This window comes from Gadus chalcogrammus, chromosome 12 (genome assembly GCF_026213295.1).
Source record: "Gadus chalcogrammus isolate NIFS_2021 chromosome 12, NIFS_Gcha_1.0, whole genome shotgun sequence".
Classification (NCBI taxonomy): domain Eukaryota; kingdom Metazoa; phylum Chordata; class Actinopteri; order Gadiformes; family Gadidae; genus Gadus; species Gadus chalcogrammus.
Genome location: NC_079423.1, coordinates 15,173,522 through 15,197,434, shown reverse-complemented (window position 1 = coordinate 15,197,434; position 23,913 = coordinate 15,173,522). Strand labels below are relative to the sequence as shown.

The window sequence follows — 23,913 nt, the reverse complement described above, 5'->3', positions numbered from 1 at the left end:
TCGGCAAAGCGTGAAATTAATTCCGACGCTATGAAATGGGATTGTTATCTGCCACTCGAGAGCCCTGAAGTCCAAACAGCAGAAAGCCCCCCGTCCCTAACAGCCCCCTGTGGTGAGCCGGTACCGTACCCCCCCCGGGGCCCGGTAAGGGCCAGGCACCGGCGTCCCGGGAGGCTGTGAACCTGTCCACCCTGCACCCCTCTCTCTCATTGTGGACCCGGCCCAGCCCGGTTTGCACACATCTTGCCAAAAATACAACCAAAAGAATACAAACAAAAAAAATCCAAAGATTTCTTTAAGCTGGTCAGAATAAGGTAAGCATACCCCATGGGGCATTGCTTCTGTATGGGGGGGGGGTCTCTGGCCAATTATTTCCCAAAAGGAGGAGAGGAAGAAATGTCCACTCTCCGGGTTTAATTGGGGCTCGAGTGCCAGCCGGCATGTCATACAGAATTCCGGAGCCACATCTCGGGCCAGGGAGGTAAGTTGGCAAACCCAGGCGTGTGGCACTGAAGCCTTGGCGCTGAAGCTCGGTGATCCTGGAGAATCTGAGGTTCTTTTTTTTTTGGCCTTGAATTTTTCATGGGTATGTGACAGAGTGGTCCCCCATTGCAAAAGCCCCTGGTTATGCGATGCAGGCCGAGCACACACTTTTAAGCGCTGTGGACCTTTTGTACCAAAGATAAAGAACAACAGAAGCAAAAAACATACTTTCACTTTGTTTTCATTCGCTGGCAGAGAGGGTCCAGGCTGCCAGTGCCAAGAGATTGGAATGTAGACGTTATGAGTACTGTTATGCAGTAGGGAGTATGGTTTAAGTCCCAATAGGTTTGGTTCCCAACTAAATATACACATTCTTAAATAAGTCCTGTTTTCCTGTAAGGCTGCTTATTTTGACTTTCTCTCAAGTTTCGAGGCCATCTCGAAATGTATTGCCTTATACTCAAAAGGAGTTTGTTCAATGCTTGACGCGTGTATGTTTGTATTCTATGGTGCTTGATGTCAAGATGTTCCATAGCACACACATATTCCCCAGTATCAGCAACGGACAAAAATAGCTTATCATGCCTCATTGTCTCTACATATTGTATGCATCCAGCGTTAGCTTGAATGAGCTATTTGTCTAGTACATGTATTTAAAACATGTATGCCTTCACAAATTGATTCCTCCCATTGCTGCGAGGCCCTTATCTACTGATTGTCAAGGACATGGAGCTATATGCTATCTTGCCCCCCCCCCCCCCCAAGACAGCTACAGAAGAAATGTTCTTTAGAAGACTGTTTCGCTACGGGCACTCATGTATGTAAATTAGCCTGCTACAGTATGCTATGCTTCCCATGTTAAGACGCCAAGCGTCGGAGCTCTGTTGCTGTCCCCTAGTGAGCGGTATTCCACCATGCCGCACTCGGAATAAAAAGCACTTAGCGGGAGCTGAACGCGGCACCAAGTGATTTACGATCTAATGTCTCGATACAACTCCTTCTGAGATATGAGTATGTGGGAACACCCAACCTCAGATGTGTCTGATTAATATTTTAACACATTACTTATGAAGACAGAACCTCTCTCTTATTCATTTCTCTGTCAGGGTATTCTAACGAGGGAGACAAATACGTGTAGTAGGTTTGGAAGGACAAGCCTGTGTGTGTGTGTGTGTGTGTGTGTGTGTGTGTGTGTGTGTGTGTGTGTGTGTGTGTGTGTGTGTGTGTGTGTTTGTTAATGTCACTGTCGAAACATCACTGTTCCTATGGCAGACTGGAGCCCCTTTGCCCAACACCAACCACTTACCTCCAATGCATCCAATAGATCAACTTATGTGTGCTTTTTGGGAACCATTTTGCTTTGTCTGCCTGAGCACATGACCATTTCATCCTGACCCATGTCCGTAAGAAACTACTTGTTTGTTTGGGTGTTTTTTTCCTCTGTTTCTCTCGAACCGCTTACGAAGTACCTTCTACCTCCCAGAAAGAAAAAGGGAAAATAAATAAAAATAGCAACAACCTATATATTCGGAGCAAATCCTGACATGATACTTACAGAACTAAATAAAGTACAATCTAACTTTTTTTTTCTTCCAAAAGATAAACCAAAAGAGTGTGTAACAAACTGAGGCAAAGTGAGAGTCAAGCCATTCTGAGGAGAACTTTTGTTCCGTTCCCACAGGGGAACAAATGACAAAGAAATAAATCAAAGAGGGGGAGGGGGGAGAGAGGGAGAGCAGTGGAAATATACAGAGACAGAAGTGTATCTGATCCTGTCTGCTTGCATCTTACCGTTCCGTAAAACAATGCAACAAAAAGAGGGGGTGGGGGTGGGGGGGGGGGAGTCAACGAAGAACATAGACATCCACGTGTGGAGATGTGCACGCATACACAAGAAACGTTGAACACAGAGAAGATGGGGTTTTTTGTATGGACAGATAAGGTAGGTTCATGCAACTGGGGTGGTCAATGTTAGTGTGAGGGGGTGCAAAGGGTACATTTCTCAACAGCACCCCCGGTGGCGGGGAAGGTGCGTTGCATGCAACTGGTGATCTCCGCAGTGACACTGCACTGTCTTGTGGTAGCTCTCCCCCTAACCGGCGGTGAACAAAAATAAAGAGTGAGGTGTGCTTGTTCCAACCCCTTCATCCATGAGGATGGGGAAACGGCCAACAAGCTGCACTGGTAGAAACAGAAAATGTGTTAAAGAAGGTCTCCACACTCTACCACGGCTTTCCCCTGTGACCTCGGCAGTTGGACAGTCCTCCAGCGCAGAAACCACACAAATTCAACCGAAAGCCACCCACCATTTTGGAAATGAGGACCTCATGTTTTAAAACTGTTGAAAGCATATGCACAATCACTTTATTAATTTGTTAATCGATTTTTCTTCTCATTATTTCTTATTTCAATATTGTTCTCGCTATGAATAATTAAGGGAGATCATGGGGGATAATTTTCACATTGACAGAGATCTATATTCTACATGGGTTACTCTGTATGTGCACTTATTTATTTCTCACAGACAACATCCTTTGCCTGATCACTTGTGATAGGTGCATGGATTGTAGCCATTAAGTCCATTGTATACCCCGCTATATAGTCTGTGATCTAAGGGCCGACGATGTGAGGAAGCATGATGATGTAAGCTTTGATGCTCTTTGACACCAAGCCGGCCGGGTTTGAAAACCTGCCATCTCCCGAGTCGCTCAAAACGTTTGAGTGGTTAGGCTATCAGGCTCTGCTTGTGCGGCCCAACCCAGCAGTGGGCACTATGAGCTCATATCTTGTTATTTTTAGCCTGTTCTCTTGAATAATTTAGAGGTGTTACTGCTATGAGAAAAAGCACTGTTGTTTGATCTGCTGGGGGCGAGTAAAATAAGATAAAACAAGGTTGGGCTTATGGGAACCATTGCTGGTTCCTGATTGGAGGACTTTTGCTGTCTATCTTGTGATGATACAGGAGCTCCCTCCCCCCTACTCCATAATCACCATTCAAGAGAGTTCAGTAGAAAAGCCATGGTAGTGACAGAGTAGAAATAAACATTTTTTGTGTCTCTTTCACAAGGGAGAAGTGCACTTGCTGCTGACAAAAAGAAAAGTAGAAGAGATATGAACAGGAGTGAAAGGAAAATTAATAAACTGCAAAAATTATCAGTCCACACAGACTTAATTTTTCGACAATGCTGCATACACTCAAATGTATCTGGCACTGGAAACAAGGTAGAAATATAAGCAAATCAAAAAAGTAAAATGATTCTCACACAAAAAAACTAAAATAAAACTATTTGCAGCTCAAATTCAACCTCGTTTATCCATGTATCAAAAGTTAATTGCGTTAATTTAGTTTGTAATGCAAACTGTTACCTTGGAGTCTTTGCCGGAAAACGTATAAACAAAACTTAAAAATAAATCAGCCAAACTATTACACCACATTATATTTGTTCGTTGTGGGAAAGCGTTGGTTAGGAGAGGCAGAGCACATACAAAAATCCAAATCAACTTTGAACGTTGAGCATGTCAACGCGAAACACAATCACTGTTCAACAGTGATGATGCTCTACAATGTTCCAATAGAGACCGTAAGATTACAACCTGAAGGAAGAAAGTCACCATTTTGTTAAGCTTTGTTAAACATTCAAAATACCAACCACAAAATGGGCGGAGGGTACTTGCGGTACTACATACTTGCTTGCAAGGTCTTCTGGGTAATGTCGTTGGTGAAGGCCCCCACGCCTTTGTTGGAGATGGCAGCCAGGGAAAGGAGGTACTCTGTGTTTGGACGGAGCCCGTCCACCACATAGGAAGACGTGGGCCCAAACGTTTTCTTTATCTGGTCGGGAGAGTAAATGTACATTGATATATATGGGTTGTACGTGCATTTGTCATTGAAATCCAAAAGCACGAAGACCCTCTCTGTGGACTACCTGAATGTGACCAAAGTTACAAGATCACTATTTTGTCTGTACCAGGCCAAGGTGCTATATAGCTAACTATTCCATCAAAACCTGAAAAACCAAATCCTTACTTACAAATCAATCAGACAAAACATTCTCACCAGTATGCCAGGACTTCCCTCTTTGCAGTGGAGGTTGTAACTTATGATCCCCTCCCTCTCGTAGGCTGGCTCCCAGGTCAGCTCAATGCTGGTGTCTGACACAGCACCAACCTGGAATTTGTTCGGCTGGCCAGGCACTGGAAGACGCAAAAACATCATGCATAATTGAAAAGTTAGCCATGTTTCCACTTAACACAAGGGGAAGGCCTTGTCTGAAATCAAGGTTGCAAAAACCAAAGCATCAAAACCACCGTTTGGAACCTCCCTTCCAAAACCAGCATCAACTAAATTTTCACCGTAGGAAGGATTCCAACTTTAAAGAGGTGTGATTAAAGAGCCATGCGGAGGTATTTTGCCAACAATACCCCATGACAAACAACCAACATGGACCCCTTACCTCCTTGCAGCACTTTGACGTGGATGGGCTCGGAGAAGGGTCCGTCGCCCACCGAGGTGAAGGCCAGCACCTTGATGGTGTAGGTCTCCGACGGCACCAGGCTCTGGATGGTTGTGATCATGCTGTCCTGGACATTGTGGATCTGCCAGTGCGCCATGGGCTGGGAGTCGTCCATGGTGTAGTACACCCGGTAGCCCTTGATCTGCCCGTTGGGCTCCTCCGGCTCCTCCCAGCGCACCATCATGGTGTTCTGGGAGATGATCCGGGCTTTGACGTTGCGCGGAGGGGAGGCGGGCGCCTGCTCGCCGGTCCGGGTCTCGACGGGTTCGCTGGGGGGGCCTTGGCCGATGGTGTTGAAGGCCGAGACCCTGATCTCGTACTCGGTGTTGGGGTAGAGGCCTCCGATGCTGTAGCGCGTGGTGGTGATGCCGTCCATGGTCTCGAACTTGCTCTCCGGGGACTTGGCGCGGTACTGGATGATGTAGTGGGTCACCGGGTCTGGGTTGCCAGAGTCCCAGGTGATGGTGACACTGGTGGCGGTGGTCTCGGTCACCTCCGGCGTGCCCGGAGGCTTCGGAAGGGCTGTCGTTGGAGAAGAACAAGTTCACTTCATACATTTTGTTACAGAACTATGTTTCTAAATGATGCAACATTAAAAAAACAAAAAAAAGTATATCCACATTACATCACATTTACAACTTCACAGTTCCATTTGAATAATCGGATCAACCGTTGTCAGCTTATTTTGCATTGTGCCCATGAAAAGTGAAAACATAAAACACAAAAAATGGACATCGGTGTTAGAACCCATAATCGACCCGAAAAGGAACTATAGCCCAAACTTGGGATTGAACTCAAGCCCATAATTGGGGTCGAACTCAAACCCATGCCTAGACTTGAACTCTAGCCAATACTTGGGGCTTGAGTTCCCGAGCTAACAACCCCGATCCCCATTCGTCCCGATCCGTCTCCGTTGTCTTACACTTGACCGTGATCTGCGCCGTGGCCTCGATGATGCCCAGGCTGCTCATGGCCACGCAGGTGTAGTTGGCCGACTCGCGGACGCTGTCCAGCACCAGGACGTTGCGGCCCACCGGCATCTCGTCCTCGGGGGTCAGGTCCTCGGTGTGGAGCATCCACTTGACGTAGGGCATGGGCGAGCCCACCGCCACGCAGGTGATGTTCACACTGCCCCCCGGCATGATCTCCTGGCTGGTGGGCGTGATGGAGAAGCGAGGGGACACGCGCCGGACTGGGAGGAGGGGGAGGCGTGAGGAGAGGAAGAGGGGAGGGGGGGGGAGGGAGGTGAGGGAGTCAAAAATAAGGAGAAAAAAGAAAAGAGGTAACAAGAGAGATGGATGAAAATTGACCCTTCTCGGGGAGACACGTTAGCGGCTAGCAGCTGGATAGCAGCTGCCTAGCGGCTACAGGGGGGCAGTTCAACTTGGTCAAAATGTGAACTGAAATGCAACAGAAAATTAAATAAAGGAAGACTAGAGTTTTCAAAAATATAGAAATAATGAGAAGGAACTAAACTAACAAAAACTGCTTCAACGACAATATATAGAGATTGACAATAAAGCAACGATTCATAGCAACAAGGTTCCATTGACCAAAATTTGACCCATCACAGCACAGTTAAAGACACAAAAATCTATTATGAGTTTCTCATCTTTGGAACTGAAACTGCTGGCATACGTTTTAACAATGGCAATGATCACCGCCACACCGAGTAAGTGAGGCTGTAGTAACGGCCATGTGATAAACACATATCACATAAGGCCCACATGGTAACCCGTAACTTCCTGTGCTCCGGTCATACCCAATCAGCGCTCATACCCAATCAGGAGGGAGACTGTAACAGGCTCCTCCCACGCGACAGGAAGTATTGGATTACCAGGCTTAAGCTGATCATGGTTATGTCGCTATTGTCTCCCTTACATCGCATTCTAGAATGCAAATTTTATGGGGAGGCAGCGCCCCCTGTGGCCTGGTACTACCTAGGAACGACTAAAGATGAGAAACTTTAATCAGATTTTTGTGGTTAAAAGGTAGATCCACTGGACAAAGCCTGTTTAAGATCTCACACGGTTCCATTGACAGATGCAGCTATCAGATTCACAGACAGCATGCATAGATAGACCGAGGTAAATCAGGTAAAACGATAAAAAAAACCAGAGATCAAAAAACTGAGATAAAATGCATAGAAGAATATAACTGAAGGATCGCTAGCATGCCCAGACAAGAGACGATTGGAGAGGAGAGGAGAGATACAGGGGAGAGGATAGAACACCTTACGGAAAAAGGAAAAAGAGAGACAGGGTGAGCGAGAGAAAGCCAGAAGTAGAGCGAGAGAGAGAGAGAGAGAGAAAGTTAGAGAGTAGGAGACAGAGAGAGAGACAGAGAAGAGAGGGAAGGTGGGGTTGGGAGATGGGGTAGGAGGGGGGGGTAACCCACTTCAATGCTGTGTAAGCTTTTTCCAGCCAATGTGACAAAATGTGGCATTTTGCACATTGTCACATCGCAGTCCCGGTTAACACAAAATAATTATAGAGAAACAAAGTGTGTGTGTGTGTCTTGGAGAAGTACATAGAGAGAGAGCGGGAGCGAGAACGAGAGCGAGAGCAGGAGAGAAAGAGAGAGATCTGTCGTAGTCATAGCTACAGTCAACCATTTGAGAGAGATCAACAGAATCAAGAACAACAGAAAGTCGAAAGATAAAGGAGGGGAGGAGATATAGGTATACAGAGAGAAAGGGAGAGGGATGGATAAAAGAGGAATGGCAATCGAGAGAGAGAGGGAAAGCAGGGAGTTCCAAACCGGAGGAGTTGATGGGGAGTAAAGTGTGGAAGAGGATCTGAGAATGGGTTTTGGACAGAGAGGAGGAATCAGGTGAGGTGTGTCTGTGAGGATACATATGTGGGTCCTTCTGTTGATTTGGACTGTATGGCTGCGTGATCATGCGTGTTTAGAAATATGTCAGGGTTAGAGGCCCGTGAGAGACTATGAGTCAATGCAAAACGGTGTGTGTCCGTGTGTGTGTCCGTGTGTGTGTGTGTCCTCATTGGAGGCATGCAAAGAAAAACCAGGAAAAAGAGAGGAGATAAGAGAAGCCCAGGAAAGAAAAAAACAATGAATGAAGGCAGACAAGAGGGACAGACGGACTGATTGAGGGACAGACGGACCAACTAGACCAGGGATACAAAGGCGAGGTAACAAAAAAAAAGGAAGGACCAGGCAGCCAGACAGACGGACAGGATGGCAGGATGTGCAGACTGACATCAACACGGATGGTGAAGTGGACATACGATACAGAGAGGTATGATGGAGGGGTTAGGGTGGGGTAGGTGGTGGTGGGGGGAGGAGGGGGGAAGCAGGGGGTGGGGGGGGGAGGGGGAGGAAGGGGTAGAGGGCGGAAGTGGGGAGAGAATAGGGAGACTGTGGTTTTTTGGACCAAAAGAAAAGGAAGACCATGACTCAAAGTGGGTCTGGATGTCTCTCACACTGGGGCTTAAAGTCAAGAGTCGGGGGTCCACTCCCGGACACTGCATCTCCGTGCCGGCGGGACCCGGGTGTGTGTTGGCAGGAGAGGGAGAGGGGAGTCAGGCTGAGCGGTAAGTGGAGGGGAAGGGGTTTGGACTAGGGTGAGGAGAGAGGAAGTTGGGAGTCGGGTCAGGGCTACTAATAGGGAGCATTCACAAAGAATACCGTGTCGATCCAAATGGGATTCAAACAATCATCGCAATGGACACATTGGACCGATACCAACAAGTAGGGGTTAAATAAAAAAGTCACCTAGGAAACATGGTGGATGTTTGAGTGGCCACCGACTTGAGCATGCAGTATACTCATGACAGTTGACTGCACCATATCAAGCTAAACAGGGCGAGAGCATTCAAAAGGCCCCTCGACCATCACATTTTCTTCTTCTTTTCTCAACAAAACTGCACATGCATCCTTCAGTGTCCTCTCTGCCACAAGCGAGGTCTATTTCTGCTCCTAGCCTTGGCCTGGGCAAAACAGACGTCTGTTATGCGGACATAGTATCTGACAATGACTCTCTCTCTCCTGTGTAGACACGGGATCAAACTATATCTTCCACACAAAGGCCACTTGGTGTTTAAAAGTGGCACTTTGAGGATCCCGATCAAGTAAAAAAATGAGTTGGTCTATAGAGAAAAAAAAAAGAAAAACATTAAAATGCTTCGCTGTATCGAATTTTGAGGCATGACCTTCATTACTGAATCATTGAATGATGAGGTTTAATGATATAGCTAGCCAATACAAAGTTACCTGACTAAAAAATAATATGTTATATTTCCTGCCTGAAAAAGTGCCTAACCAGACAACACAGGTGAAAGGGCAGCCAGTTCCTCACAGGGACATGCATGGGCGTGGCTGTGGCATGACATATGACATAAACAGGTCAGGTGGTGCTCCCTGATCCACATGGGCAGACACAAGAACACCAACACCATTAAAAATGTCACCCAAGACCATCCAAGCATGCCATTCATTCCCAACTCTGGCATCGTCTCAGACACTCACACACACCATTAAACGGAACGAAAAAAAACAGAAAGGAAATCAAGCCAAACAAGATCCACACATACTATTGCTGAACAACAGACAGCACCAAAGCGATCCAGCTGTGTTCAACAAATGGATGGGACATCGAAGCTATTAGATGTTTTTATTGTTTTCCCAGCTATTGTTCATCTCAGTCGATTTCTTATTTTTTTTCCAATCCAAATTCAAAGTCGGAACACTGAGGAGGGGCCAATCAGGTTGTTGGTGGTAAAATCAGGCCAAATCAGGGCTGAATCAGGGAGAAATCTGGTCAGCCCTTTCCAATCTAGGTGTGTCGGCTGGTCTTCTCCTGGACCAGAGGCCAATGGACCGGGAGCTGCAGTGGCTGAGTGAATGAGGTATCCCATAGGATAGTTCCTCTCACCTTCGAGTTTCACCTCCACCGGGTTCAGCATGAGAACTAAAGCCTACCGACGGTACACCGACCGTCAAGTCCATTGAACGAAAATACATTCAAGGATTTGATAAACATCACGTTAATGATCTAAAAGATATTCAAAAATAAGAGTTGCATTGCATGCGCCTCAGGCCTTTTTGTACAGTTTTGAAACTCCAAGTTTGCTTTGAATGAAATCAAATTTGTCACGGCAAAAAAAATCCACATTTGACCTTAATAGCTGCAATGTGGATCTGCTCGCCCGGTCTACCCAGTCGAGACTGTTGCAATGCTCCCACTCCCGATCTCGTTCTTAACGCCCAATTTCCTACCATCCCTGCGATTGGATGCCTACTCCATTCCATTACTATTTCCTGTTCCTTCACCAAATGATACTGTACTTAGAAGACTTAAAGCCACAGTGACAATTACTGGCATAACCACACAGCCATTCCATCTCGTACTAGCCTGGCTTCATTAGAGTGAAGGATTTGGAGCCCAAGGACATATTTAAACTCCATTACTGATATCGTGCGGCAAATTCAATCTAATTGACTCAAGTAGGATTGATTGCATATCACATCTACACGTCTACCATGCGTCTCCTGACAGTGGCGATAAATAAAACTGTGACAGTATAAGTGTGCATACCTGTTATAGCCTGTTAACAACAAACCAAGAAACACAAGAGAATCCCAATTGCATGGACACGCTCCTCATTCACAGAGACCAGTAGCCCGGGGCCGTTGGAACACAGGAGGCAAAACAAACCCTGAACATGGACCGTCGTCACGTTTTTGGACGCACAAATTTAGCGATCTTGTTTCAAGCCCCAATGTGGAGAGAAAGACAATTCAAGAAGCCTTTACAGTGGGACGAAGTGAAAAGTGGTCAAGAGAGAATGCCAGAGTACTGCACTAGCTCTACTCGTGAGTGGGTTATCGTGGTGGGAGTTGTGTCGAAAAAACAAAGAGGTCAGAAGGCGGACATTATCGGCCATTTTGGTGAGGGCAGACCCTGCTGCCCCAAAATGAAGGGGGGAAAGCCAAAATAATGTGCAGCCTTTAGTGTCACCTTGAAGCTGAGATTACACCCTCTAGCCCCCTGAGGACAAAGGCCCTCTACGGAGATTCCTTAGTCACACTAGCGGGGTGAGGGGCCTGGGGCATTTACATATAAACCACGGGGGTCAGCCTGCCTTTGCACACGGTGGTTGCGCCAATGCTAAACAGCCTCTAAGGGTACCTCATCAAAATGGAAATGAGTACCTAAAGGAATCTTACTGGAAATATGGCAGAGGAATCTTGACGGAGGAAAGCAGTAGATTTAGAGGGGATTTACCGGTGTGTGTTTATTCTAGGGTCTGACTTACGGTGGTCGAGCAAACTGAATAAACCTACTGCAGTTACGCATGTACCTTCACAGTATTGTATTGGGGAACCTGATCAGTTGGATTAGAAAAGGCAGTGGAAAAATATATTTGCATTCAAGTAGAAGGTGAAGTGAGAGGGAAAATGAATACCGCTTTGATACCAATCGGAGTCAAGTGCTCCTTGAGAAAAAAACATCTAATAGGGATGGAAGTAGCGTAGGCCAGTAGGAAAAAAATAAGGTGTAATCTAGCTTTCTTTCCCAACGTCACACACAAATGCAGAGCATGACATGCAAGCATATTCAAAATCAGACAGGCATCGTTGTAAGAAAGGTAAGCATGCACGTGCATTTCTCCCAGGCCAGTCTTTCTGATCATTCTGATACACCTCCATGGGTTAACAAATGGTTTGTCGAGAACAAAGAGGTCTGTCTGTAAACTGTTCTTGATGTTATGTCTGATTGAAGCTGTGGGTTTTGTGTTTGATGCTTGATGTGAAAAAGTCGTCATATTGTACTTCCTATAACCCCATTTAACCTCACAAGGCAATCCACCACTAGCTAGTTCTGGACCACATCTACAAAGAAATCTATTAAGGGTAAATGGTTTGGCTGTGTTTTTTTTTCTTTCTATGAAAAGTGGCAACATGTATCACCAGTGCCACATTACACAGACTCATCAGGCTCTCGCTGAAAGCACTGGACATGCCTCAATGCGCCCCTGGATATGAATATATAGAGCTTTCCAAAGAAAACACATTCATGACTTCATCAAAGCAGCAAAGTAATGGAAAACACATAGGTCTTCACTGCCCTCACTTACATGGGATTCAACTTGAGGTTCGGGTTCAACCTAATATAATCCTTGGAAAATCTTCCGCACTTCCATTCAAAAACATTTTTGTAAGAATGTCTCAGGTTAGTGGGATTTTGGTACTGACACAATTACGGTGAAAAAAGCCGCACTATGATTAATTTGGCACGCCCTACTTCAAATGACAAACTTGCCTTATGCTACGACTACTCCGTAGTGGAATTTGTACAGCCACTACACAGGTCAAATCCAGCTAGCGATAATATAAAACATTTCTACTTTTATTCTTATTGCTTGGGACAGAACAACAGATCTCTAGGTCTCCTAGCTTGTAAGGGGCCACAAAGAGCCACTAGTCAAACAAGGCTTTCCCTACCACTAGAATATAAAGGGCATCAATGTGCAGCCACTAAGAAACTTGGACTGGAAAGTCAAAGCCATGACATTAATATTGATCCGGGGGCATGCCGTAATGGCAGAGTGAAATCACCAATGAACGTATTGACAAACACTGTGTCCTCCATGTAGATGTGTGTATCTGTGTGTGTGTGTTGGACAGAGAGGGAACAGTTGGTTGTACATAAGATGGCAGAAAGACTGTCTGTATTCACACCGATTTTCCTTTTAGCATTCACATTCAAATCTTCATGGCTCAAGAAGCAAGAGAAACATCATTGAAAAGGGAAAAGAAAATATCAATGAATAAATCAGGAGAGAATTTTTTTTTCTTAAAAATGTAAAACAAGGAAAGGAACAGAACTGAAGGGAAACTATAAACACAAAAAAGTGACACAAAACGACAACGTCACAAGACATACTTAGAAATAAAAGGAAAACTCAAGGTACTTTGAGGGGGTGAGTCTACAAAAGGAGAGGAACGGAATATAAACTCATGGAGAGAACTCAGGGAAAATGCACCAACACGAACAAAAACAACAACCACCATCACCATACACACGCACAGAAAACCACGGCCAAAGGGGTTCTCTACAGGCATGCGAGCGCAGTTACATTCTCCCATCATGCAACGGGTCAAACCAGGTTATTTTCACGTGCTGGGTTTCCATAACGAAACATGCAAGAAAAGCATTTCAGTGCAGCAGCAATACCAAAGGATGCAGAAGAAAAGGCCCCACAATGCAAACATAAAGTAAATCTACAAGACCCAAGCTAATCGGGCTTGCTTTCATAATTTCTTAGGAATCAAAAGAAAAAAAAATTGTACTTTTTCTTTCATAGTCATTTTTAGCAGTTTTGATTAAATCGCTGAAATTGGAAGCTATTCAAATTGATGAATGAATCGAGCTCTGTTATACAGCTATTTTCCTTCTTTTTTTTTTCAAACATGTTGATTTTCTTATTTGACTTTTGACTGGGTTAAAAAAAGTGAAAAAGAAAAAAAACACACCAACCTTCTCGAAGCTCTGAGGGATGTAAAGGGGTTGATGCAGAACACAATGACATGAGGAGAAGAGAAAAATAGGGGAAACACAGAGAGAGTAAAAAAAGCCACCTCATGGTGTTTAGGCTGCAGCTGCATGTCCCTCATCTATACCCCCCCTCCCCACCCCCCCCCCCCAAACCCAGCCCTCTGTACATGTCCCTCGCTCTGCTGTCTGCCAGACAAGACCCCCAGGACCCTCTCGAAGTCCTGCACACTGGCCTGACCCAAGCTCTAACCCATCCCGCCTCCCTCCTCTACGCCAACTCTTAATTAATCAAACCAATCAGAAAGAACAGAAGACAAACAAACAAACAGAAAATGAAAGTAAAACAACCCCATAGAATAATAACTCTTCAACCTTTTCAAAAGCTCATTATGGCCACAAGGAGATGCTCCCGTCGGACCATACTGTTTGTTTTTTTTGATAAGAAACCAAAGTCAACGTAAAAATAAAGCAAGAAAACTAATGACTGAAAAAATAAATAAAAATAAGGACACAGTTTGAGCTGAAATTAGGAGCTGCAGTTTAAGAAAGTGCCATTAGGTCTAGAAAGCCAATTATTAACGCAGTATTAAAGTAGATCAATATATTCCAATTTGGAAAAATCGGGTTTAAGATTTTACATTTTGTTTTTCCAGTTAAAGGTTATCCTTACTACAGCTGCTAATCTCAAATGTGCAATTTGCTTTGTGAAGGAAACATAGTCAACATCAAATATCAGAATTGATCGACGTTCACTGAGGACAGACAAAAGATTGACACCAGGAAACAAGAGCGTGTTTGGACCCTGAAAATGTGGCGCGATACCTCGAAAAAAGATCCCACTTCCTGTGGCTCTAGTGGGACCCTGGTATGTCTGGAACTGTGAGGCAGTGGCCAAGCAGCGATCAGGGCAGAGTATCTCCCTCACTATTACGATAAAGATCCCACCAATGGAGGACGGTTAAAGTGTGCCCAATTATGTGCTATTTAATAACCTGAGAGAAGCTCATTTGTCTCTTCCACTCTGCGCCTGAGCAAGGCGGACGGTTCGGTTTCACCACTTCAGTATCACAATGGAAACCTTTTGAGGTATCCCTGATCTTCCCCTCTTGCTGAGGGGGCGCAAGTGGCTCCATTAATACAGATGACTACTCTGTCAGTTACTGAGCGATAGTTCTTCTTCTTCGCCATCCATTTTGTTTTCTCCCAGAGAGCTAATTTGTTTTCATCCTGGCCCCGGCTAGTTCACGAGCCACATTAATGGCAATATTATTAATAAAGTAAAAACTCCCTGACCCATTTTTTTATATATTACCAGGGCATTGAATTATTTATCAGGAAACAAAAGTTATTTGGTACACAGCAGCAGAAACAAGCTGATGCAGAGGCATAATTTTTTAATATGCACAACATAAATAATACATGTTGAAAATGCATATGCCTCAATTTATTAGCGCTCCCTTTTCACTGGGAGTATGTTTGGCGTTCGAGGGAGAGAGTCAGTGGGCTTCTGCATTCCCTCCCTCGGTTATAGAGGAACCTAATATCTCCTGGAGCCCAATGATTATGGCATATTGAACATATTGAAGACTTTGTAAAAAGGCCTTTAAAGAATATTTCACCAAAGCACTGGTGACGGGATATTATGGATAAAGATTCCCGATTTATATTTTCTTTGAGTGATCTTTGAACAAGCTCTGCTAGGCAATCGCACTTTTTGAAACATTTCTTATTTTGATTTGGTTTTAAATCCTGACCGCTGACACCAAGCGACGGAGGGGGGGGTGGGGGGGGGGGGGGGGGGGTACTCAATTTTGATTGGTGGGCTCTGACGACTTGGCCACTCGATCAAAATCGACACTTACCGTGGCGTTCTTGTACCTGAAAAGAGCAAACCCTAAACCGTTTTTTGAGGTCCGAGGAGACTCTCAAAGGGGTGATTATAAACACCTTGACACAGGGTGGGGGGAGGGGGGGAGGAGGGGAGGAGGTGGGGGTTGGGGGTAGGGGTACGGGTGGGGTGATCTTATTGGTCAAACATTTAAAAGGCGTCTGACACGGCCAAGACATACGGCTCGGTGAGCTACGCATTTCCTTCCGAGCGAGTAGGGGAGGGCATTGAAAGAAACAAAATGGAGGATGACATCATAACAGAGAACAACGTTAGTCGGTCAATATAATAGTAGCTGGCAAATTCTCCGAAAGCGTCAGTTGCATATCAGGTTACATGAACGGACAACAAAAACTGGTAGCAACGTTAAAGACACTCAATCTTACTTGCTTCTTCGAGCAGAAAACGAACAAGGATACAGGCAACTGTTATCGGTTAAAAGTCGACACACAAGAGTTAAACGTCGGAGCGTTGTTAACATTCTCAGTAAGAATCAGTTGAACATTGATGCGGGTTCTGGTTCATCATTATCAGTTTTCGCTGCCTGGCTCGGCGGGTCCCGGGTGTCTCCCTACCTCGCACATAAAGGTTAGCGGGGGACGAGTAGCGCACGCCTTCCACGTTAGACGCCACGCACTCGTACTTCCCCTGGTCGGTCTCCTCGCTGTTCTCGATCTGCAGGGCCCCTGGGAGTCAAACCATCAAAGGAGACAAGAGAAGGGGAGGAGGAGGAGGAAGGGGAGAAGGAGGAGGAGGTGGAGGAGGAGGAAGGGGAGAAGGAGGAGGAGGAGGAGGTGGAGGAGGAGGAGGAGGAAGGGGAGAAGGAGGAGGAGGAGGAGGAGGTGGAGGAGGAGGAGGAGGGGGGGCACAGAGAAACATGACAACACAAAAAGAGAGAGAAAGAGAGAGAAAGAGGAAGAAAGCAGAGAGAGGGGAGGAGAAAGTGATTTAATAATCATGTAATGGCAACGGCACAGCAAGAGTCACATGTTTCATCGATATATCCGCAGGATCGCCGCTTTATTTAATGAGTTTCTCGCCGGAAGGATAACATTTATTGACTGGACACTCTGCAAATCCTCCGGACACGCCTGTATTGAAGATTAAGGAAGAGGAGGGAAGTCAAAAAATAAAATAAGTTGAAGGGATGAGTGAATACATGAATGAAATTAACGTATGAACGAATGAAGGCAGGGAATGAATGAATAAATGCATGAAAGCCGGCCCTGGACCGGTGGAAATTTAAATAATGAGATCAACTGAGGCATACATCAAGATGGACCCCTCGTCCTCTCATTGACACGGGCATACTGTATGTCCTCACAGAGAGAGGTGAGGTGAGGGACGCAGCGCAAGGCTAACGCTGCAATGCGATTAGCAGTCCGGCCCTTGTGCGCCACTGGCCTCGGGAGCACACGAGTGTCAAGCAGAAGGGAGAGAGAGCCGGGGTGCCCGGGTAAACCTGGGGACGCGTGGTTCATCGGTTCATTTCCGAGGCTAACTGGAGAGTAGCAGCGAGCCGCTGCCTAGCTCAGCCGCGCGGCCCTTCCTCGCTAGCCTGCAGCCAAAAGGACCGCTTACTGTGCAGTCGCTATTCATCGTCCATGAGCAGAGATCTCGTCGTTGCATAATGGATGAATGCACAAGAGGGGAGGAAATGCGCTTAATTTCAGATCAGGGGTGGAGATGTTTACCACCAACTTTTCACTTTCATTGTATTTTTACTTGAGTTGTTTTGACGGTTGTGTTTTTCTTTGTATCGTTCCAATTCCTATGCAAGTATGATGCAGTTCGAATTCAGCTTAGTCTCCATTTGGTTATCTTTCGGGTTTCTTTGCTTGTCCTTTAAACAAACCGGATCCGGCAATCCTGCCAATGCTTCTGTTTTAGTTTATGGTTTGCTTTTCCCCACTCCCTGCCAAAGTACACAATAACTAAATAATTAAACCTGCGGCAGTAGAGGCGGTTTGAAATACAAAAGAAACAGACCACCTGACAAAAGTGCTGGCGTCCCACTTAAAGCCTGTCGTTTGCTGATGACATCATCAGCGCTGGCTAACGTCCCACCAGGACGCGCGCGGATACGTCGCCGCAGCCTGTTCCATCGCGGCTTAGCGAGGGTGAACTAATGATGTACACTGTAGTACAGGACCGCCATTCCCCCTGTCTAACTACTCTCCTGTAGTATAACTCAGCTGAGGCCGCTGATCCCAGTAATTATGCACTTCAGCGCTCCATACCGCTAGCGTGTTCCCCTAATTGTCTGCCTCGTAATTAGTAATATTTTGCGTGTTTAAGAAAGCATGACAATCAGAACGACGCAAATGAACATGATTAGATCTGAACTCACTCATCTTCCTTATTCTCACCTGTAGCTTTGAAAACCAATGCAGTGTTGGTTCACTAGTCTCATAATAATCGTCAATAACTACACTAATTCAATCAGGGAGCTGGCTATAGTGGTTTTGGGTTTTGGATTTCCTGCCAACGTTTTCTTGGTCTGAGCCCCAACCTCCACAGTCTACCTAGTTGAATGATGAATAACCTTTACCTGCTCGTAAATGGCATGCATCTATCAGAAAACCAATTACTGTCCCTTTGGATAAAAGACAAAGTCGATCAATTCCAAGAGTGATCCAATAATATGTTGATTTATAAGTAGGCTACACCAGGCCATTTAAATTATTATAATACCAAAAATTGCTATCGTTCTTTGAAAAACCAATCATAATAATTTGATCAATACAAATGTCAACATCAGATCTACTTATTTAGGCACAAATGTTGTGTGGAAGAGGCAATTTATGGCGGTGCACTAGTAGTTTGCACCCTACTCTTGTCCACTGAACGCTGTTCACCATCCCAAACTATCCTTACCCATACATCCACGACCCTTACTTTACTTACATTGACACAATTGGTGATCCACTACAGACTGGAACAAATGTTTGTAACTTGTGCCTAGGTGAACAACATTGGACATGAACTGAAACGGGAACGAGTTGTGAACCCTTGTCAAGACCAAAAAACAACAACTCTCCATTGTGAGACATAACAGCACAGATAAATTGCCAATTTGTTTCATTTGTTTAGTTATAATTTGAAACATCTGAGTTAAATGGCGTTTCATTCAGGCTAGAATACTAAGTCGTCGGCTATTCAGTCAGACGCTACTCCATCTCCAGAAATGCACAGCTTCATCTCAGCCGCTCACGATATTCACACTATCACGTCTCTCCTTCCCTTTTGTTTCTCTTGGAAATAAAAATGAAGCTTGGGCTACTCTCCGTCCCCGGTGGTGTGCGGTGGGGCTGTGCGGGGGCTGGGGGGGGGGTCAGTAGCTGCCAGGTCGCTGGTGCGCGGCGTGAATAAGCCCCACCTTACAGGCGCAGGTGGCGGGCGCGCTACGTGGGCGCCAGAGGGACCTGGCTCGGATCCGTTTGATGTGTGCTGTGCCGCGGTGGCAGGTGGTCTGGAGCTCGCTCAGACACCGCCCCCCCCCCCCCCCCTCCCCCCCCCCACCCCCCACCCCCAAAGCCACCACCGATGGGGATTGAAAGCTCAGAACAATGACCGACGCGAGGAGTCTGGATCCAGCGGCCCGGCGAGGTAGGGGGTTCTAGAATGTTCTGCCAGGAGATCCTTGGCCTCAGAGCCTGTCGCATGAATATTTAGCCGACTGAATTCATTGTGCATCTGAACTTGTATTTAGCCCGATGATTATGATCCCCGGTCGAGGGACCATGAGCTAAGAGGACTCGCTGGAACTAGTTTTTTTGCAAATTAAAGATTTATTCCGATTTGTCCAAAACCGCTATCGGGCGTTTTTGTTTTTGTGCGCTTTGATTTGTGCTTCATGTTTCGTTCCTGATTGTCATCGTTGCAATCAATGTCTTGATTGTAACGATTCTTCCCCCGAAACAATCCCAGGGATACACTACGCCTTCAAGGTGTATCCCTACCTTTCTAATAAACACTTCCATCATCCAGAAAACATTTACTAACCAAGCAACATCCAACTCTACTGCATATACAATGACTCATGCCTCTGCCTCTCGCTCTCTCTCCTGGATGGAGACTGTTTGCCTGGCAGTGTATAAGCAGTAGCAGTTCATTCCCTGCTGGTTCAACAGCACCCCTCCAACCCGCTGCCCCCCTCCCTACCCCCATTATTTCAAAGGGGGTCTTTGAAGAACACAGCCAGCCTCGTTAATGAGCCAGTACGAGAGGGAGAGAAATGGAGAGAGAGAGAGAGAGAGAGAGAGAGAGAGAGAGAGAGAGAGAGAGAGAGAGAGAGAGAGAGAGATGTGAGGAAGACAGAGGGACAGGGGGAAATTCGGGGACGGAGGAGGAAGATGAAGAGGAGGAGGAGAGAGTCCTCAGGAAAGTCTATAGACACAAAACTCAAGTTGTTTTTAGACTATTCTCCTTGTCCGTCATCGCCTCCATTATCAGACTGGCTGGCTGGCATATAAACAGCCTGACAATGCTTTACAAAGTCTGCCAACCGTCTGCCTCTGTGAAGAAATATATACTTCTGAAAAGGAATGTGTAATTTACAATGTAAGCCATTTAAATGTGTGTTGATAAACTCATTTGAAGCAAGGCCTGATAATAAAAATACTCATAGTGACAATGGCATTTAAAAAAACGGCCCTAGGCGGGTTTAAATCCTAACCATTTAAGCCTTGACTAGCAATCACACACATCCAACCCTCCCTCAATGCTCCTTCCTGAAATGACACTTCCGAAACAAAACCCCTCTCTCCCTCTACCCCTTCTTATTCCCCCTCGTATTGTGTCAGGCTTTATTCTTGCGCACGTATCTCTGCGTCAGTGTTTCCTATCAAGACGAAAAGTAACCAGCATGAAGCCCACAACAGAGGCTCAGGAAATCCACACCGCCGAAACATTCTCTCTGTCCAGCAGGTTATCAAAGATGCTGCTGCTGTCCTTGCTTCTCCTCAGACAACAGCGTTTTGCTGATAACACACACACATACACACACACACGCACACACACCGTGTGGGCAAAACAGTAATTTCCAGGCGTTACAGGGTGGCTAGCCACGGCTCTGCCCCAACAAAGGGGCATCCTCAATGGGGGGCACTGGAACATCTCTGCCCTCCCCAGCTGGGAGGTCTTATCACAAACACACCACCCTTCACTTCTGACCACAACCTCCGCTCCATTATACTGTAAAACCTTTTCCCTTTGGTTTCACCGAAAAACATTTCTTTTTCTGGCGGCTTCCTTCCAGCGAGAGACCGGCTGAATGTTTTTATTAAAAGGGGATGCGTCACGGTTTCCTATGGTGTTCTACCCACAGACAAGCTGAAAGGATATTTTTATTAGAGAATGAAGAACTAGAAGGGTTTCATACGCAATTCGACCAAATGACAAGCAGAAAGGATAAAAAAAAAAATGAATGGGAGAAGCAGACAGTTGGTTCCAGTCTCTCACCATTTACATTCTGCAAATACACGCACTTTGCCTGGATCGGCGGTTCCACAAAACATATATGAGCAGTTGTGGCCGACCTATCATGTTACATTCTGGGCATTCTTGGGAAAACATGGGGCCTCTTGTTTTGACATATTCTATAAACCAGACAGGCCCCGTTCGTCACCACGGGCATACCCTGGAATGTGTCTGTTCCTCCTGACCGATAAATTAGCTCTTTCAGGACCACAGAAGCAGAACGCAAGATTTCCTTGTTTTCGAAAGCTTCTTGTGGATCGAAAAAGAAAGGGCGAGAGAGAGAGAGAGAGGGTGAGAGAGAGAGGTTGGGAGAGGCACACAGAGAAATAGAGTGTGCCTGGAAACATGCAAGAGCTCAAATGCGGCAGACATCACCTCCAGGTGGGCTAATCACTCTCTCTCGCTTCAGCGCAGACCTCCGACCTCCCACCCACTCTTATGCAATGCACACACAAACACAGACACGCACATGCCCATGGCTTCCCATGGCCACACACACACACACACACGCACACGCACACGCACACACACACACACACACACACGCACACGCACACACACACACGCAGATGGGCATAGAAAATCCGAGAGATGAGAAAAAGAGAGAGAAGATAGAAAATGTCAATATTTGGAGAGCGCTAGCAAAAAATAATTAGAAGGCCGACTGAAAATGAGAGACAGACAGACAGACGACCGGGGGGGGGATGGCATAGATGATTAGTTTCTGAAAGTGCCCAACACCCCAGGCTGCCCGCCACATCTCCGTCACACGCAGACGTCCCTCACCCCAGGCATTTCAGTGCAATTCAATTAGCACACCCTGGTAGGCTACAAATTGATTTGTTCAGGCGATCAACAAGATGGCCGCCTGACCCCCCCCCCATCTCTCTCTCTCTCTCCCTCTCCCTCTCTCTCCCTCTCCCTCTCTCTCTCTCTCGCCCAGTCTTGCGCATGGCGTGCCCTTTATCATCACGATGAAAACACCCTCTTCTCTCGCTCTCTCTCCTTTTCCAGAGCTCACACACGCATTTCACTTGCAAATGTTTGCAATGTGACGTCAGTCCCAATCGGCACGATGTGTTTACATTAGCCCGAGAAGGGTTGGACTCAAACTTCTGCGTTGGCTCGTTCGCTGCGTTAGTGACTCGAAACGGGGTTCTATTTTTAAGTGCTCATCAGAATTCGGTTCAGCCTTAGCGGTTACGAAAGTAATTTATGAATAAATAAAAACTCCTAAGTTATCCAAAAAGGAATGTAAACAAGGCTGTGGGTAATTATGCATGCAGAGAGTATGTGGTACTCTTGACAAAACTCGGGAGGACTAACAACATGGCCACCTGGACAGGTGACAGGTTCATCTGGACCAAGTGTCCTTTCAATTCCCCCCCCCCCCCCCACCCCTCTCCCTCCTTATTCTCTCCTCCCTCCCTCTCTCTCATCCATCTCTCCTTCCCCATCTCTCCTCTTCCTCTCTTCCGCTCTCTCTTCCTCCCTCTCATCGCTCTCCCTCCCTCCCCCTCATTCCTCCGTTCCCTCTCGTCCCCCTCTCTCTCCCGGCTGTCCGTCAGGCCTGGCCGTGCGACAGTCCAAGGTCGCTAAAGTGGGATCTGGCCGGCATGGGGGCCGAGCGTGTGACGCTGCCGTTGTCAGGGCCCATCTGGTGGCCCGGTAACGCTCCTGCGAGATCAGTAATGAGCCAGGTGGGGAGTCCGACCAACCCATCAACAGCCCTCCCTCCCTCCCCGAGACGGAGCCGTCTCCAGGCCAGGGCCCCGTCCCTCGCTCCGCCCGGCCTCGTGCGGAACCGTGGCAAGGTCAAGTGTGGAAACTTAGGCACCACACTGACCAGTTAATCCCATGTGTGTACGATGGGGGGGTTTCTCTGTTTAAGCTTTGAAAGAGTGGAACGTAGGATGGTGTAGCCTTAGTCGAGGACGTTTGACTCCTCGCCGGAAGATATTCGGTCCGCTCATTGATCATCGTTGAGCTCGATCATCCTCGAGCAAGATTCCCTCACCCTGACCTGCTCCTCAGCGATACGTATCTGAAGACACTTTGGATAAAAGAGTCTGCTGATCAGTGAAGGTAATTGGTAAATAGTAAAAGTAACACGCTCAACTATTATAGGTGATCTGTAAGTCTGATGGTACTTTCATGGTTCTACCATGATTCAATTGAGCTCACTGGCAAACACAATATTCAAGGGCTCTCCTTAACCTTCTCCTCTACTAAAGGCGACATAGTGGTGCTCACAGCTAATATTACTACCACAACACGACTGTAATTATGGGAGTCATACCATTTTCAGGCAAAGCTATCCAGGCAACTCATGTGTGTCAAGCTGGTGATTTCCCAAACCTCCAAGTATGCACACATCTCGATCCTGTTACAATTTCAAATTTTTTCACCACCACCTTTTCTCGTTCCTCACAATGACTAGCTTAACCACACCAAGCTAACCTGCTAAGCCTCTAACCTGCTATCTCTCCTCAACACACATAAGACCACATAGACCTCCAACCCAGGCCTCTGGGTAACAGGACTGCACCCAGCCTTGTAGCTCTTGCACTGCACCAACGAAGAAGGCAGAAGGCAGAAGAAAGAAAAAAGAAAAATCACCTCTTTGGATCGGTAATCTTATTATGCAAATTCAGAGTTCATAAGTCACACTCGCTTTGTTCGTGGCATTATGATTTATGGGCCCTACGTATTGCCTACATTACAGATTCAGCCAGCCATGGACTTATTCACACTAGTAGCCAACACATGGGTCTGGCTGAGGGAGCCGAGTTTAAAACGCTTCTGGTTTTAGTGTAGCGTCGGAAAAATAAGGGAAACATTGAGGGTGTTTCACGGCAGGCGGCGGTGAGGTGACTGCGGTACCCAGGCGTGAGTGAAAGGGATGAAACAAATCAAAATGGACGATCCTAATCTGGAAGATGTCGAGAAAATGGAAGCACCTCCAGAGCTAGAATCAAATCAGTGGTAATGATGAAACAAGAGCGCACACATCACACATCCACCGT

General features: G+C 46.4%; 1 protein-coding gene across 1 annotated transcript in view; it reads right to left on the bottom strand.

Moving 5' to 3' along the window:
* Nucleotides 1–23,913, bottom strand: part of ptprsa (protein tyrosine phosphatase receptor type Sa) — a 109,361-nt gene that overhangs the window by 22,430 nt on the left and 63,018 nt on the right. The window contains exons 6-10 of the mRNA XM_056604393.1: nucleotides 15,982–16,092; nucleotides 5,920–6,189; nucleotides 4,938–5,519; nucleotides 4,541–4,677; nucleotides 4,171–4,315 (exon numbers count right to left, since the gene is read on the bottom strand). Coding sequence (XP_056460368.1) covers nucleotides 4,171–4,315; nucleotides 4,541–4,677; nucleotides 4,938–5,519; nucleotides 5,920–6,189; nucleotides 15,982–16,092 — 1,245 coding nt within the window. The remainder of the gene's footprint in view (nucleotides 1–4,170; nucleotides 4,316–4,540; nucleotides 4,678–4,937; nucleotides 5,520–5,919; nucleotides 6,190–15,981; nucleotides 16,093–23,913) is intronic.